At 43.5% G+C, this 18,648-nt stretch overlaps 1 protein-coding gene across 7 annotated transcripts in view; it reads right to left on the minus strand.

The window, feature by feature from the left end:
• Window positions 1-18,648, minus strand: part of POLR3A (RNA polymerase III subunit A) — a 65,757-nt gene that overhangs the window by 39,652 nt on the left and 7,457 nt on the right. For all 7 annotated transcript variants that reach the window (XM_061634895.1, XM_061634898.1, XM_061634902.1 and 4 more), the window contains 9 exons: window positions 17,419-17,556; window positions 16,484-16,655; window positions 13,229-13,383; window positions 11,066-11,305; window positions 8,218-8,380; window positions 7,032-7,168; window positions 5,934-6,037; window positions 4,639-4,780; window positions 1,031-1,171 (listed from right to left, as the gene is read on the minus strand). In XM_061634895.1, coding sequence (XP_061490879.1) covers window positions 1,031-1,171; window positions 4,639-4,780; window positions 5,934-6,037; window positions 7,032-7,168; window positions 8,218-8,380; window positions 11,066-11,305; window positions 13,229-13,383; window positions 16,484-16,655; window positions 17,419-17,556 — 1,392 coding nt within the window. The remainder of the gene's footprint in view (window positions 1-1,030; window positions 1,172-4,638; window positions 4,781-5,933; window positions 6,038-7,031; window positions 7,169-8,217; window positions 8,381-11,065; window positions 11,306-13,228; window positions 13,384-16,483; window positions 16,656-17,418; window positions 17,557-18,648) is intronic.

Consider the following 18,648-nt stretch of genomic DNA (forward strand, 5'->3'; position numbering starts at 1 on the left):
CGGCCTCTGCCCTTATCTTGCTTCCTCCTTGCTAGCCTGGCAGATTTATAGCCAAGCTGCTGGCTGAGGACTTACGGCCTGGCACTTACCAAGGAATCTCCAGCCCTGCCTGCACCCCCACCGACACTGCTGTCTCAGTGAAGAGCTGACATGCATTATCTTCCAACATTCAAGACAATAATGTTTAGGGTTCAGTGGCGCTTAATCCCTAATAATTGTAGATAGGATTCCAGCGTAAGTTTTGCAATATGCAAAGAGATTGTTTTACAAAATGAAGAGGGACAACTTGTGGCCCACAGACCAGGTCAGGCCCTGAGCAGCTTTAGCTACACTCTATCAGCTCAGTAAAATTTGTAACAGTGATATAATAAAAAGTTAGCCCACAGTTTCGCTTCCACACCTTGATGTTAGGTATGTCTCTCTCTCTCACACACACACACAACACACACACACACACACAGCCTGCGTTTTCTAACTGGGAAGCCCTTACTGCTAGATTGTGTCAACTATACAGGAAGCCTGATCATTCACACAAGGAGGTCAGGTTTGTACAGCAAAGTAAACTTTTGGCTTCCAGCAATATGAAGAGGAGAATGTTATTCAAAAATACAGAAGTGGCCATTGCCACCCTTGATTACATTTCCTTTTAGTTCTGCCTCCACTCAGAAAGTCCAACAACAGAATATCTTTGCCAAAGACTGGCATTTGGCTACATTTCCTGACCTAGACTGGCCATTTCCTAATGTTTTCTACAAAACTCTCAGCTACATAGATCATGATGACCTATTAAACACACTTCTTTGTCTGCCCTGTTTTCTTTTTTGTAACTTTTCTCTTACCTATCTTAGTCTCCTTCCCCTTTCTCAGAAAGTCACGAGGTGGAAGCATGAGGGAAGACAGTATCAAAATACAGACCTTACCTTGTGCTACAATGTACGATTCCTAAAGATTAGAAACAGTAATGGAGATTAAGCAGCTGCCAGTCAACCTGCCTCATCTCTACAAGCAGTAGGAATAATAGTTCGCTTACCCCCATCAGAACCAGCGCTTCTGCTTTGGCTTCTTCAGTTTGAGGAAGATGAAGATTCATCTCATCACCATCAAAGTCAGCATTGTATGGTGTACAGACACATTCATTAAATCTGAAGGTCCGGTGGGGTTTTACTCTGGCCTGAAAAAAACATGATCAAATCTAGAGGAAAAAATCCAGGGATTTCAGAACATGTCAACAGAATTCTTGGAAAATTTGTGCTTTTGCCTTTAAATATTTTCTGATTTACATTAAAGGGTGGTCCTCGTATCAAATGACAACTTTATTTCATTTTCCCAAGATGCTGCTAGAGGCTTAAGAGGACACAGTTTAAAGTGATATAGCCTCATGAGCCATAACTTTGTCTGCCAGATGGGAGATAACAGGATGGCATTAGCATATCTGGGCTCATATCTAAGGCAATGATCCCATTAGGATATCTGTCCTGGCTCCCACCAACCGATTCAGACTTGGGACTCCTGGTTCGGTTACTGCCGGTGGCTTTAATCCACAGGTTAGCACACAACTGAAACTTAAATCAGATGACAAATGACGCAGAGTTCAGATCACAATAATGTACTACTTGGCATGGCTACTCAAGCAAAGAAGTTGTCGCAACACTTGACACATCCCCTGCATCCCTCTACACTTGACACATCCCCTGCATCCCCCTTTTGAAGGACAGGGCAGGCACAACTACTTGCACAGGACTTGACTGTCAGCTCATGACTGGGCAAACAAGCAGACACCCCTACGAGTAGCCTGGTTAATGGGTTCACTCTGTTCATGCCTGCACAGCCTCCGGCATGTCCTTCGCGATGGAAGTGGAGACAACTCGGCCAAGTCATCCCCTGGCTCCGCCTCTGGCATCTTCTACTCCACTGGAGGCCGGTCAGCGACAGGAGGCTGGCCGGGAAGTGGAACGATCACTGGAGGCAAAGTAGGGGGCCGGGCTGGTGACTCAATCCCTTCATCCACATCAGCTGACACCTCAGGGAAGGAGCCATCCACAGGCAGATCACTCGGCCCCTCTCTGATATCCTCATCCAACACTCCCAGACCACTGGGCTCCTCCCCTGGATTCCAGACCTCCTCCTCAGACCAATCCTGCAAAGAGTTCTCCATGGGGCTCGTGACAATGTCTAGGCTCACATATATATATGGCGATGTATTTGTTACAAGGAAAGTCTAAGAAAGGTTTAGTGCAGTGATTCCCAACCTTTATGATTATGGGACCCTCTTTGTAAGCTCAAAAAAATCCATGACCCCCCCCCCATTGTAATTTTAGTCTCTGTTAATTGAAAAAATGGTGCATGGCAAAATCACATCTCCAAATATCCCTTTCCATAAAAAGCTCCCTGCAGACAGGGAGGTGTTGCTTTCTTTTCTTAATTCAAAGGATCATCACATTGGTATTTCCCCTTCCCCCACACATAATCTGAAGATGTACACCAGTGGGTGACAGCATTGGACTAAGGTTCAGGTTCAAATCCCCACCCATCCATGAAGCCCACTGGCCCACCTTGGGCCAGGTACAGCCTCTCAGCCTGACCTGTCTCACAGGGTTAGTGCAAGGATAAAAAGGAAAGAGGGGGACCCATATGCACCATCTTGAGCAATTTGGAGGAAAGGTGGAATATAAATACAGTAATAATTAAATAAATAAATGCATTTCAGCTGCAGTATGTGGACCTCAGCCAACCTGCTGAGCTTTATAATAATAATAATAATAATAATAATAATAATAATAATAATAATAATAATAAAGAAGCAGCAATGTGATAGTGATGGGGATGCTAGATTGCGAAGACAAAAGAGTGGCTAGATGGGGGGGTCAGTGCTTTCACCTCTGTACCTGATTATCTTCCCTCTTTATGACCTCCTAACACTTTTGATTTTCAGTTGTGCCTTTTCCTGATTCATCCTACATTCACTGAGCCTCCTTTAGTCTTTTTTATGTTTTCTACTGTGCTTTTGTTCTTATGTTCAGTTCTTAAGTGGTAGAAATGCAGTGTACTTCTTCAATGGTGTGTGGCAAAATCACACCTCCAAACGTCCCTTTCCATTAAAAGCTCCCTGCAGACAGAAACCCGGAATCACGAATTGCATTAGAAACTCCGTGATGTGCTAATCTATCTGCAGGGAGGTGTTGGTTTCTTTTTTTAATGCAAGGGTCCAAACAAATTGGTATCCCCCTCCCCACCTACACACACAGTCTGAAGATGTACAGTCCTGTCTCCCAACACCAGTGGGTGACAGTGGTGAGCTTGCTGAGCTTTTCTAAAAAAACAAACCAGAAGCGGCAATGTGGTGGTGAAGGGGATGCCAGATGGTGCATTGCAGACAACAGGGTGGATGGATGAAGTTGGGCGGTTAGTGCGTTTAGGCCACAGATTTGGGGAATGACAGCGGAGCAGAAGACAGATCAGTGCACGCATACACACAAACACCTGCCCCTCCTGCAAGCACCTGTAGGCATGCACGCATTCGGGCATGTGGGAGGGGGAAAGCCCTCAACTGGCACAGCATCTTGGAGAGAGAGGTTGGGGGGTAGAATGTAGGTGGAAGAAAGTGAGGTCACTGGCACACACACAGCCTCAGAGATGGGGGCTGAGCAAGTCCTGCGCTTCCTCACTGCTCTTTGGCTCCGTCTGAGCCGAAGGCGAGATTTGGGCAGCCTCGCAAATCAGAACAATTTTTAAAAGGAGGTGGCAGCGAAGCAGGAGCCAAGGAAGGCAGGCACGCAGGCTGCCAGGAAGGAAGGGAAAAGCAGCTTTTCCTTGTAGCCTTGCTTTTTGCTTCACAAAAAGCCTCTCTTCTCATTCTGAGCTAGGGCATCGTCAGCAGTGGTAGTGCGAGGAGACGGAAGCTGACAATAGTAATCCCCTCTTCTTGGTAGCTCCATCCTCAGTCTACTTCAGCATCTGCCATGTGTTTTACAGGCAGATGCCTCCCCACAACATGCTTGAAAGATGCTCTGCCACTTCAGCAAAAGTCCTCCCTCTCATTTGGAGCAAGGGAGAGGTGTTGTCTGCAGCGGCAGTGGGGAGCAGACAGTGTTCAGGGAGCGAAGCCTTTTTTTAAAAAAATTATAAATAATTCATTTCTTTACTGTTTGAGGTCCCTTTGGATTATTTCATGGCCCCCAGGTTGTGAACCACTGCTTTAGTGTGTGCATTATTTTAATAATTTAAAGCATAGGGTGGGTGTACACATGCAGTAGAATGAGATGGTAGAATATACTGTACCATTTCAGACTGCAAGTGGGGATTTACATATTTGAATGCTCCCCTATGTAAACGGCTCCTTGCAAGTAGAAAACTAGTACAGCAGGCTGGCCTAGAGACTCCCCACCCCCATTGTGCTAATTTTATACATGTAGAGAGGTTTGAGTATTTGTCTGATAAGAAAGTTTCCCCCCTTCTCTGCAGTCCAAAGTTGATTCCACCCCTTCATTCGGCATAAGCAGAACCACCTTTATTCAGGCACATGTCAGAAAGTCTGAATTTTAGATATTTTTGGCTAACATTGGCCAGAAGGAGAGAAGCACTCAAACAATAACAATAATAACGTCCCAAAGAACCACAGCAAGAAGTTACTATGCTTACTATATGAGCCATGATGCTGAGCTTGTGTAAAGAGGGCTGTCGGTTAAACAGGACTATATCCCCATCTATGAGGTGCCTCTCTACAACGTCACCATACTTCAGTTCCTGAGCCATCTTCTCACGGTTTCCATATTTCAAAAACCTGGATGGGAATACAGTGGAAGGAAGCGAAAGGAAACCTACAAGAACAAACCATCTTGGGCAATGATTATTTTCCAGTCTTACAGCTGGAACTGCTGAGCCTGATCAATGGTAAGAAATGAAATCATAGCTACATGCTTTCTCACACCATTTCATAACGGCAGAGGCAACTTTTAAAAGTCACGGATCTATGCCTCAGTCCAGGCAGGGATGAGGACCTGCTTGTGCAAATGGATGGAGGGCCTACAGTTCCCCATCCCACCCCCATCCAGCTAATGGGGCTGTGCATGAGGAACTCACTTCAGCATCAACAACTACTTATTATTATTATCTCCATTTATAGACCGCTTACTATCTAAAAGATCTCAAAGCGGTTTACAGTAGAATACACAAGGCACAACAACAACAAATTAGCAACAACTTGCTAAGGTTGTCATCATTAAAGTAGTTGATTAAGACACGTATATGAATAAGACAAGTCTTTTGAAAGACACTTTTGAAAAACTAAGACACTTAGTTTTTAGATGGTGCCTACTGCCACACATACATGCACACTCACCGGTGTGAGAAGGAATGCCTCTAAAGAGAGCACTTGCTAGGTACAGTTTTAGAAGTAAAACAACTATTCACTTTTTAATCAGTGTTTCCTCAGTTAAATAGGAGGTGCCTTTTTAAATCACTTCACCTGACTGATGAAAGGTTGCAGTCCTAGTCTTAGTAACAGCCCTAGTTCTAGTAATTATGATTGTTGGCTGGTTCAGGGAGGAACAGTGTGTGCATGTGGGGGGGACACCTAGATTTAGCCTACCTCCAACACACACTCTTGCATAAGAGCTGATCAGCTCAACACCATTTTGAATAAGGTCTCATGCACGCAGCCCCAGCAGCTGCAAACCCTAGTTTCTTCAGTTTTGCCTATCAGATGTACCACTGGCTTTCAAGACAAGGGTACTGAAATAGTGTAGTATTGTACTGTATTATGAACAAATTTTGTATTTCTAGACAAACAAGACTACCTTAGGCTAGAATTAATGAAATTAAACAGATAGGAAGAAAAATTCCAGATAGCCTCTAGAAATGTTCAAAGCAAGTACTAAAACTTCAAATCAAGCAATTGAAGAAAAAAGGAGTCCATTTCAGATACAAGGCCACACCTTTTCATTTGGGTATGCCTCTGCTGAATGAAGTTGGCTCCAGGATGAAGCTCTGGACCATTCCGAACAAGTTTCCTCATAAAGCCGATGTTGGCTTTGTTCACCTGTAATAGGAATGTTCCAGTTAAAAGCAAAACGCTCCCAATATCACAATTCTTGTGCAAGACGTTTCCAAGGATTTTTCCTACCCCAGCTGAATCATAGTTGTAAGATGCCTTGTGTATTATATACTAGGCAATACAAACAATAGCATATTAAATGATCAAGAGTTAATCAAGACAGCATTTTCTCATTGCCATTTTTAATGTCTGTCATCCCTTTGTAAGAGATAATACCCCAGATGGTTGATAGAAATGGGAAGACTCTCAATATTGTTTCCTGGGATATAACTGACATGCTGTCCTCTTCCTCCTCTTGGTATCCTGTGGAACACATTTTCAGAGACGAGGCAGTCCCCTCAGGAATTTTGGCACCTGGAGCTTAGTTGAGCTCTATGCTTGGGCAAGCTCTGTTCTTGTCTACGTATTACAACTCTTTTCAAGATCACTGGAGATTTTATGTAAAAATATACATATTAACTGACCTTTATACTCTCACCTTGCCAAGGGTGCAAGGATGACAAGGGGAAAAAAACTATCGTGACTATATCGTAAGCTTCTGAATGTAAGGAGCAGACAGCGCTCAGCCAAACTCCTATCAACAGAATGTTTCTGTTTATAAAGCTGATTTATTGAATGTAATTTTAAATGAAAAATTCTGCCTTGCAACAAAACATTGTAAAAAATAGTGCAATGAAATGTAAAAGTATTGCCTCAGCCTCATTTTAGGTTTTATACAGAGTGTATGGTTGAACACCCTCAGGCCTGTCCTTTATGCAGAATGAGATCAGGAGCAAATCTGTCATTTACATCTTCTTCCCACAGCCCACTACATATAGAACGTAAGGCCTAAACCAAGAGTGTCTTTAGTTCTACCTGGTGATTCAGATCAAGCTTGAGATCTGCTCTTGACGGCACCATGTATATATGCTGTGGGAGCTGCTATAGCAAGGGATCATGCTACACAGGAGACAAGAGAAGATTTCATTTCTCTAATTACCTTCTCAGGAAATGTTAGTATTTTTGCAACATGAACAGGTACAGCCACTTCATCAATGCGTAAGTTTGGGTCAGGTGAGATAACTGTTCGGCCTGAAAAGTCCACTCGCTTTCCAGACAAGTTTCCTCTAAACCGACCTTCAAGAAAAAGGATGTGGGTGGGGAATGAGAGAGAAGAAATCAAGTTGAGGTCTGTGAAGTAGAAACATAGTTTTCCAAAGAGAAAATATAAAAATAAATTGAAATTCTTATTCTTAATTGTTATCATAATATGGTGCTACCAACGTACATAGCACTCTACAGAGTAACAAACAAGACAACATGTTCCTGCCCCAAACTGTGATTCAGGAAGAAGCAATGGGGCATTTGGGGACGAGGGTAATATGCATGCACATATTTAAGCTTAGTTTCAGTATGAGATGATGACAAAAGGGTTAAACCAAAGGCTTCATGGAGAAAATACATTTTGAGGAGATATTTGAAGGAATGCTGATGCCCCAGGGAGAGAGTGCCGGGCATAAGGGGCAACAAAGTTGAAGTCATCTAAGCTTGCAGGAGACCTTTGGATGGCTGAGGAGGGTGGAGCTGGAGGAATGAAGGGCACATACATAGGGACAGGAAGGATGAGGAATAAAGGAGTGGGCAAAACCATGGAGGACTTCAGGTAAAATGCATAGCATCCTACACGGTGCACAATATAGCAACTAAACTTTGCTCATTTGGATTGACCAATTGCACCGGCAGAGAAAAGGGTTAAAACTCACTAGCCTGTGTTAACATGCACATATACATTAGTGGAGAATAGCCCACTGCCCTGACCAGGATGAAGACGGTCAGTTGCAAAGACAAACAAAAAGCCAGAAAGCTTATGTAACTGCACCGTTCACAATACATGACCCTACAGAGATTATCTGTAACTTTCAACAAGTGGTAACAGCGTTGGACACGCAAGGGAGTTTGGTCTCATTACTTCCCAGATAAAGCTGCTTTGGGAAGCAAGATTTAAAAATCCAAAAAACAAATGTAATCTTGAACAGGGCTAGAAAAGGGTTCTACTTCAGACTCTAGAAAGTCAGTGTCAGACACGATACAAATGGACCAGGTGGACCTGACAAAAAAGGGAGGGCGGTGTTCACATGTTCAGATGTGGTAGCTATGGGAGCCAGAGATTATGCTGAAACACCTACCTTGCTTTCCCTTCAGCCTTTGAACAAAGCCTCTTGTCCACTTCTTGGGCGCCATGTTGAGAGGAATGCCGGAGAGTTCACTATTAATGTACAGAGCACACTGCAACTGCAGGAAATCCCAGTCCTCCATTATCATCTGAGTTTTGGCTCCTGATATCCTATGCTGACCACAACAACAAAACAGCTAATTCAAAAAAGGAGTTTCACAAAACAAGCAAATTCATATTTGCAGAGAACATTCAGCAAGTTCTGCAAGGACATGGTCCCACAGAAATTACAAATCCAATTTCTTTCACAAAGTATTAAATTGGGGAAAAAAGCAAAGAACAAAAATAGAGTAGCAACTACTTCAGAGCATTTCAGAATCTGGACTTCCAGATGCAATCATTTTTGTGTGAACTCAAAATCTGAGAACTGAGACATTTTACCTGCCAAGTGTGTTACAGCTGTAGTTAAGATATTTGATTCCCAATATATCCCACCTAAAATAATCACAGTTCTCTATCCCTTACCACAAAGGACATTCAATCAATACTAAGAACCTACTCCTTCAGGTTTAAGCAGAAAGTAATTTCAAACAAATTATTTTTCTTTACATTTTTATTGGCAACAAAATGTACATAACCCCAAACTGGGAAGGATACATCATACACAAAATAACTTTCTCTGCTCATGAGCATACAAATAAATATTCTTCCAATTTTATTGGGTCACGTTTATGAAATCCAGAGATTTTGAAAGGCTTTGGGAACCATATTTTTATTATCTGCCTCGTTAGTGTATGTGATGAAGCTCCACTATTCTGCAATAAATGCATTTTTACATTTTTGTCCTTTGCACTTTTCTATTTCTGCATCAGTTTTTCTATTAACTCTTTTCCTTTTTAATAGCCCAGACATTTCACCAAAATCTGAGGTACAGCAAAACTGGATCAATGTTAAAGAGCTTCTCATATTTGTACTTAGAAATCTTAATTTTTAAGATATGGACATCCATATGCAGTTTTTTTTACCTCCAGACACATTTTGATCATGATATGAGAAACAGCTTTGTCTGAACAAGGAGATACATTCTGGAGTGGAGGCATTCTATTGTGGAGTGGTGGCAGTCTATTCTAAGTGAAGCAGCATTGTGAAATAGCAATGACACTTTGAAATGACTAATTGACATCACTGACTGAGGATCACAAAGCCTTTGGACATGAAGGTAAGGTGCATAAGAGAACAGGTTTTATTCCTGGGAAGATCTGTTTTAGCAAGTGAAAACTTAAGGCTTTTTCGTATGTTCACAAGCTGAACATGAGCCAACAGTGTGATGTGGCTACAAAAAAGGCAAATACTAGTTTAGACTACATTAACAGAAGTATAGTTTCCAAATCATGTGAAGTGCTAGTTCCCCTATATTTGGTACTGGTTAGGCCTAATCTTGAATACTGCATCCAGTTCTGGACATCGCACTTTAAGGATGCAGACAAATTGGAACAGGTTCAGAGGAGGGCAACAAGAATGATCAAGGGACTGGAAACAAAGCCTTATGAAGAGAGACTGAAAGAACTGGGCATGTTTAACTTTGAGAAGAAAAGACTGAGGGGAGATATGATAGCACTTTTCAAGTCCATGAAATATCACCACACAGAGGAGGGCCAGGATCTCTTCTTGATCATCCCAGAGTGCAGGACAAAGAATAATGGGCTCAAGTTACCGGAAGCCAGATTTCGACTGGACATCAGGAAAAAAATCCTAACTGTTAAGAGTGGTACGACAATGGAACCAATTCCCTAGGGAGGTAGTGGGCTCTCCATCCCTGGAGGCATTCAAGAGGCGGCTGGACAGCCACCTGTCAGGTATGTTTTAAGTTGGATTCCTGCATTGAGCAGGGGGTTGGACTTGATGGCCTTATAGGCCCCTTCCAACTCTACTATTCTATGATAGTATTCATTTTAAACATAGTATTTCTAAAATGTACAAGAAAAGTCATAGGATGGGGAACCTCAGGCCCAGGGGCCAAATTCTAGGCTTGGCCATATCCCCTTCCCGAGCCCCACCTCCTCTCCCCCAGCTACATCCCTCACTGGCCCTGCTTTGCACCCTCCTTCAGTGTTTTTGCCTGACTGGAATGTCCTTGAATTCCGATCATGCTTCTTGCTTGCCTGGATGGAGGATATAGACGGGTGGGCTAGGATGTGCAGAAACTAGCTCATTGTACAAAGATAAAGTCCACATTTGGTGTTCTGCCTATTTTTGTCTCTGACCTCATCCACCACTGGCATGTGACCCTTGGAAGTTTGCCCAGAAGGGAATGTGGCCCTTGGGCTGGAAAAGCCTCCCCATCCCTGGTCAAAAGCAAAGCTTTAGAGTTCAGCCAAGTTCTTCTCCTGTATTGAAAACTTTGCAAATTGAAAAGTACTCTGGTGTAGTAGTCAAGAGCCAGATCATGAAGATCCTGGTTCAATCCCCCCTGCTGCCCCCAGCCATTAACTCACTGATGGAGGCATAATGTTACACCATGGTGATAAGCAGACCCCAGAAGGAAGGGGATTTCCACAGAAGAAGATAGGAAAGGAAGCTAAGAGATGAGGAACATTATCTATACACCAGGGCATGGCCAACCTTACACACGTATGCTCAGAATGAGATTGCAACACAATTCAAGCACCTGACTGATTTTTGAGGAAGGTCTAAAACAATGTTACTGTAGTGGATGCTGACCATGGTTTCACTGACCAGTTTTATTACTATTTCAAAAGCTAAAAGCATCCCTGTTCAGGTGGCCATTTTGAAAAGTACCATTAAGAAGCAGAACCATCTCTGTTATAACTGTATATATAAAAAACTAAAGGGCAGCTCACCTTTTTGATCACATCATTGAGAAAAATTATTTCTGTCAGCTTCATTGTTAAGTCATCCTCGTTGGTGCCCGATTTTAAGTCACTCACTACAGAGGGCCTAATGCATAGTGGGGGAACCAAGAGTCGTGTCAGGATTAAGTCGGAAGGCTTGCCTGCTTCAGGATTCATCAAAAGTAGAGGGATATCTTCTGCGGAAATTCTCTTTAAGAGATTTAAAACCACTAAGGGATTCAAGTTCTCCTACAAAATTAAAAAGGATACAATCACATGTTAATATCACAGGGCAGGAAACTCCCATTTTTGGCTAAATACAAGCTCCCACCCACTGATTTATCAGGTAGCTTTAAAACCACAAGGAAGAGCAAGATGTTGTGCCAGCATTTCATGGACACGTTTTTAGGATCACAATATAAGCACAGGATCAAAATGTTTATCCTCTTGTCACCCATCAGACACTAAATGTACAGGATGAAGAGTATTAAAATGCTCAAGTAGCCATTTCTCAAATTTCATGAAATTCACCACTCTTACAGGGTTTTCTATGTCTCCAAAACCCAGAAACCTCTTTGGGCATCCTCACTCAACTCCTACATCCCCTGTAGCATGGGTGGGAAACCTCTTTGAAGCTGAGGGTCACATTCCCTTATAGGGAACCTTCCAGGGGCTGTATGCCAGTGCTGGATGGGGCCACAGGCAAAAGTGGGTGGAACAATACATGCAACTCTTACCTTTCTACAGTAGTTACATTCCAGCCCCGCATAAATCAGATGGTTTTTTCACACATCCCCCTTTCTGTCTTCCATCACAGTTCAAGGACAGATTCTAGCAAGGCAAAAGTACTCAAGGAGGGTGTGGAGTACAGTCAGTGAGGGGTGGAGCCTGGGAAGCGAGCATGGCGTAAGGAGGGTCACGAGGGCCGCACCAAGAGGCCTGGAGGGTCACATTCGGGCCCTGGGCCTGAGGCTCCACACCCCTGCCCTATTTTCTCACGGCACCCTCCTACAACCTCCTTCACTTCCCATGACACGTTTCCCTTCTATTTCCTTAGTACCTCCACTCCCCTTGCCACCAGCTCCAGGCTAACAACCCACAACACTTTCCTATTTTATCAATCGCAATGAGATCACAGCCCAGACTTTGGTGAACTCAGTCTTGACAGTGCGTAGGCGCATTTATGAAGGACAGCCCAGACACAATAGTTCTAAGAGTGTGTTGCAGGCCACCTAATGGAAATGCAGGCAGCTGCCAGGGGATGCACAAGCCTAAGACTTAGAAAGCATCCCTTGACAAGAATCAATAGCGTTACAACAGTTGGATCCTGCCCATTTTCTTAAGGAGTACTTATGGAAGACTGAGATTTATTACAATTCATCCCGCACAATAACTCAGCAATTCTGACAACACACACGCACTTTCACAAACTCCAATGCTACTTCTGTTCCCAAAAAGAAAATAAGAATTTCTGGCTCTTCATCACGAACCACTCATCATCCCACACATTTGGGAAAGAACTCTTATTAAACTCTTCTGATGACAGGAGTGATAAGGTGCCTTCTTAGACCAATGATTCATGAAGCCCAATAATGCCAACTCTGAACCATCTCAAACCAAGCTCAAAGATCTTATGCAGATATCTCTAACAATGCAATCCTACGTGCATCTACTCAGAAATAAGCCTCGCTAAGTTCAATGGGACTTACTCCCAGGTAAGCATGTATGGGATTAGATCCTAAATTGGGAACGCTGTTAACCTAGGACCTTGTAAGCAAGCTGCGCATTCAGCTGCCGTGCTGCAATCTCTCTGACCTATTATGGAAGAGATGAGAAACTACCCAGGTATTTTTTAAAATGGAAGCAGTAGCAGATAGCATTTGTGACTGTGCTGCTAACATGAGCTCCCTCTGGCCGAATCACTGCTGTGCAAGGACGTGAGGGGGAGGCAGTGGTGAGGTCGCCGCAGTGCAAAAGTGCTAGAAGGAGCACCAGATTGGCTTCACCAACACACCTGCACTATACTGACGTCGCCCCTCCCCGTCTTTGTCTCCAGTATGCAGCTGCAACTCAGATGGAGGGAGGTCGAGAAGTGGCGCAGCACCAGCACACGCTTTGCTACAGAAAAAGAAGCGACTAATATAGGCTAGCATCCCCTGGTTGCTCATTTACCTGGGCTTTCCCCAGTAAGGATTCAATCTCTTTATTATGTTCCACAGCAGTGTCAAAGGACTGTATGAAGTTAGATACGATGGGATCCACTATCTTCTTAGTGGTTTTGTATTTCTCATGGATTATCTTCAGTAATCCGCACTTCTTTACAGTACCTACAAGAAGATACATTTGCATACGAGTTTTAGATTGGTCAGCTCTCTAGGCAAGTTCATCGTTTAGCAAACATTTACCAAAATAAAAAGACAGTCCATAATGAAGGAGACACACCAGCAAAACATACGCTAGCAGGAGAAGGTAACTGTACAGTGGCTTACACTGTTGCCAAGACGAAGAAGGTTTGGTTCAAATTTGTTTTTTGTCAGGTACAACATAAACTCGGTTATAAAACCAAAAGGAAATATTTGCAGCAACTCTAATACCAAGAAAGTTTGGGGTGACAACCACATGGCCAATCTCAGTAACAAAATATGTAAGACGTCATGTAATCTACTATCAGTAATAATACAAAGTGGTCTTAAATTGTCTATTTGCCCATCAAATAGTAGTGGTTCCCCTATATCTCTGGCTTTAGGCTTTTCCAGCCCTTCTACCCAATTTTTTTTAAAAAAACTGGGGCTTAAACACAGAACCTTCTGCACACGCAATTGTGTATTCCTAAGCTATGGTCCTTCCCTGTTACAGTCTATCGCAGTGGTTTCCAATCCCCCCCCCCCACCAAACCACTTATAAATTGCGGAGGGTCTTGACAGACCACTTAACCATTTTTCTGCTTGTTGTAGCAACTGCAGTGCACCGTGCCAGATGCTGCATGATTTTTAATAGTATTTTATTGTTTCTTTTCCTTCTTACATGTTGTCTTTTATTGTCTTTCACAGAATTCAAATTGTAATACGATAAAATACAATATAGGAAAAGAATGAAAATATGATGAAAAATCAATATGAACAGTTAATATGATGGATGTGCGATCATCAGTTACCAATCCAAGACATACTGTGGACCACATGAACAAAGCTTGCAGAGCACTGGTGGTCCACAGGCTGCAGTTTGGAGGGCTCTGGTCTATTGCACTGGGGCCAAAACAATTCTGATACCATTTTGCTATAGCAGCAGCACAACTGACAAGTTTTCGTGTTACACTCTTACTGTTAGCCAAAAATGTGATCTTATTCTGTTACAGTGGTTCCAATCTGGGGGCTGTGACCCCCGGGGGGGGGGGCGCAAAATAATCCAGAGGGAGCCGCGAGCAACGAAGAAATGAAATAATAATATTAAAAAGTCTTCACTACCTGGACGCCGTCTGCTCCCCACTGCCACAGCAGATGACACCTCCCCCTTGCTCCAAAGGAGAAAGGGGGACTTTGCTGAAGCACCAGAGCGTTTGTCAGGCACGCCAAGGGCAGGCATCTGCCTATACCAAGCCTGGCAGATGCCAAAGGAGGCTGAGAGAGGTGCTACCAGGAAGAAGGGGTTACTATCCCAACTCCCGTCTGATCGCACTACCACTACTGACGATGCCCTCGCTCAGAACGAGAGGGCTTTTTGTGAAGCAAAAATAAGTAAGGCTGCAAGGAAAGGCTGCTTTCCCCCTTCGTTCCTGACAGCCAGCCTGCCTTTCCTGACTCCTGCTTCGCTGCCACCTCCTTTTAAAAATTATTCTTATTTGCGAGGCCGCCCAGATCTCACCTTTGGCCCAGACAGAGCTAAGGAGCAGCGAGGAAGCGCAGGACTTGCTCGCCCTCCGTCTCTGAGGCTAAGTGTGTGTGCCAGTCCCTTTCTTCCACTTACATTCCACCTCCCAGCCTCTCTCTCCAAGATGCTGCAGCAGTTGAGGGTTCCCTCCCCCTCATGTGCCCAAATGCATGCACACCTGCAGATGCTTGCAGGAGGAGCACATGTATTTGTGTGCGTGCATGCGCTGATCTGTCTTCTGCTCCACTCTCATTCCCCAAGTGCATGCTAACCAAGTTATCAGTTCTGATTATCATCCCAAGGCCTAAAAGCACTACCCCCCCTCAACCTAGCCACCCTTTTGTCTTCACAATCAAGCATCCCCACTACTACCACAATTGCTGCTGCTTCATGCTGATGATTTTAACAAAGCTCAGCAGGTTGGCTGAGGTCCACATACTGCAGCTGAAATTTATTTATTTATTATTGCATTTATGTCCTACCTTTCCTCCAAGTTGTTCAAGGTGGAGCACATGGTTTCCCCTCTCTTTGCATTTTACCCTTACACCAACCCTGTGAAATAGATCGGGCTGAGAGACTGTGTCTGGCCCAAGGTCACCCAGTGGGCTTCATGGCTGGGTGGGGATTTGAACCTGGATGTTAGTCCAACTCTGTAACCCACTGGTGTTGGGAGACAGGACTTCACATCTTCAGATTACATGCGTGTGAGGGGAGGGGGATACCAATTTGATGAACCGTTGCATTAAGAAAAGAAAGCAACACCCCCCTGTCTGCAGGGAGCTTTTTATGGAAAGGGATATCTGGAGACGTGATTTTGCCACACACCATTTTTTCAATTAACAGAGACTAAAATTACAATTAGCTTGGGGGGGGCAAAAAAATTTGAGTTTACAAAGGGGGTCCCATACTCATAAAGGTTGAGAACCACTGCTCTGTTATAAATTTCTATAGCCCTTTTAGTCCTCAAGTCAAGCTCACAAAACACTCTAAGATCTTTTTTATCTCTACACTTTCTTTGAAAGCAAAGGCTACAATCCATAGCCACGTATGGAGATACTAGATTAAGATCCAACACAAGAGCTTGTTTGCTATAGCTTTAGTGGTTAGCATGTTGGACTGAGACCAGGGAGACCCAGGTTCAAATCTCCAATCAGCCACAAAGCTGACCTTGAGTCACTATTTCTTGGCCTAACAAAATGCACAGGGTTTTTATGAAGATACAAGATGGGAGGGGACAGATAAAGTATACTATATGGAGTTGCTTGGAGGAAGGCTGTGATAATTAATAAATAAATAGGGCAAGCAATTTCTAAACAAGAGCCATGATAATGCTACGCAAACACGAAAAGTGTGAGCTTTTCATTAATCTCTCTTCAAAAGGATACCACTGGACCATTTGCAATAAAAAAAATATAGCTTGAATTTTATGTTTTATGCACAACTACAACGGCAGGGGACTGTTGTTAGCAAGATATACCACATTACAAGCTTCACTTGGCTGTATGAAAAAGTTCTAGACTGAAGGTGCTCAAGGACCAAAATGCAGTTTCCTGCACTCACCATTAAAAGCCCCACAATATGGGCAGGTGTTCTTTTTCCTGCACTTTTCAGATATCTTTTTTTTCAAGCCCCGTTTCTGGAGGTAGGTCAAGCCAGGTCTCTTCAGATAATCCAAAAATTGTTTACGTTCTTCATGGGTCAGCATGATACGGCAACAAGTCTTACAAACCATCTTAAAAAGAAGCAAAAAACAATTTGCTGTCAATGATCTCCCTGTTGAGTTGCAGCCGGCGCCAACATTGTTATCTTTTCGGCGCCAGGTCAAGACTTTCCTCTTCTCCCAGGCATTTTAGCATGTTTTTTAAAATTGTTTTAAAAATGTGTTTTTAAATTTGTATATTTGTTTTTAATGTTTTTAACTGTTGTAACCTTAGTACCAAATTGGGTGTTAGAACAAATTAAACCAGAACTGTCACCAGAAGCTAAAATGCTGAAACTAAGGTTATCATACTTTGGACACATAATGAGAAGACATGATTCACTAGAAAAGGCAATAATGCTGGAAAAACAGAAGGGAGTAGAAAAAGAGGAAGGCCAAACAAGAGATGGATTGATTCCATAAAGGAAGCCACAGACCTGAACTTACAAGATCTGAACAGGGTGGTTCATGACAGATGCTCTTGGAGGTCGCTGATTCATAGGGTCGCCGTAAGTCGTAGTAGACTTGAAGGCACATAACATCAAAATTACCCCAAAGCATTTAGCGCCATGTAACCTTAGTGCCCCCAAAACAAAATTATTGTTCCAGACTGTAAGCCCAATCACGTATCATAAGGAATCAGCTCCCTTGCTCATGTAATTTACACACTATATTTGCTCAAACTTCCTATCAGAGAGCATCATCATGAGCACTGACCCATGATTGGAACAGCACGAAGGACTCCTCTCCCCCAATCCCAGTCATCTCTGGTCCTTGACATTAAATGCAACTTTACCTGTAAAATGCCTATCACAGCTTTGAAGTACCCAACATGGAAACAAGGTAATTCCAGGTCAATGTAGCCATAATGCCCCAAACACTCGGCCAGATTCTTTCCACAGGTTTCACATGGACGATCTTTTTCACTTGTACCCTTGGGAGCAGAGTTGCATAAGACAATTAAAAGAAGAGGGAAATATAAAATGTGTCAAGCTGCTCTCTGATGAATCAGACATCCCATTGCTAGTTATCTGTAGGATGACATAAAAAATCCTTCAAGCATAGGCAATATATAGCCTTACACTCCTGTGTGTGTACACTCTTTGCATGGCCTCATGAGAAAACGGGTAATTCCGGAATTCATTGCAATCCCCAAAAAAGAATCCATAAGTTTAAAAACATGGTGGCAAGTGTACTAAGACATGAGTAGCACAGAAACAGAAGTCTTTGTTGTATTGCACTTGGGTCTGTGCCATTGACTCAGCTGCTCTAATGGGACAGATTGTTCATAAACATTCTAACTGCTCAGGGAACAAAACTGTCAGGCATCAAGCACCTCAGCAGCCCAGTGCCAAACAAACTCCAGCCTTCTTCTCCAGCTTATTGCTGGGGCAGGAATCCGTTCACTGTGCTCTGAGCACCTCTAAAGTGCAGGACAACTGCAGGGACGATCCTTGTCTCCTTCCTCAGCTCCAAGCTGGAGAGAAAGGCTGGTACTCATCTCATCATGCTTGCTGGAGGGCAATGGAACACTCACCATGGCAAGTGTAATACTGGGCTCTTGCCACCACCCCTTCTTAACGGCCCTCTCCATACTTTTTATATATTCCAGCCATTTCCTCCACAGAATAAACCACAAATTCTAAGTCCACTCTGGTTCACACACACACAATTCCCATCTTTCCTGACCATTGGCAATGCTGGCTGAGGCTGATGGGAGTTGTGGTCCAACAACATCTGGAGGCACACTGGTTGGGAAAGGCTGGGTTAGAGTGTTGGACTATGACCTGGGAGACCAGGGTTCGAATCCCCACACAAGCAATGAAGTTCATTGGGTGACCTTGGGCCAGTCACTGCCTCTCAGCCTCAGACAGAGGCAATGGTAAACCCCCTCTGAATACCGTTTACCATGAAAACCCTACTCATAGGGTCACCGTAAGTCAGAATCAACTTGAAAGCAGTCCACTTCCATACCATACCATTTCAAACATAAAAGATGTTTATGTTGTCAAATTATTGGCCCATC

The sequence above is a fragment of the Rhineura floridana genome, chromosome 7 (assembly GCF_030035675.1).
Source record: "Rhineura floridana isolate rRhiFlo1 chromosome 7, rRhiFlo1.hap2, whole genome shotgun sequence".
Lineage (NCBI taxonomy): Eukaryota > Metazoa > Chordata > Lepidosauria > Squamata > Rhineuridae > Rhineura > Rhineura floridana.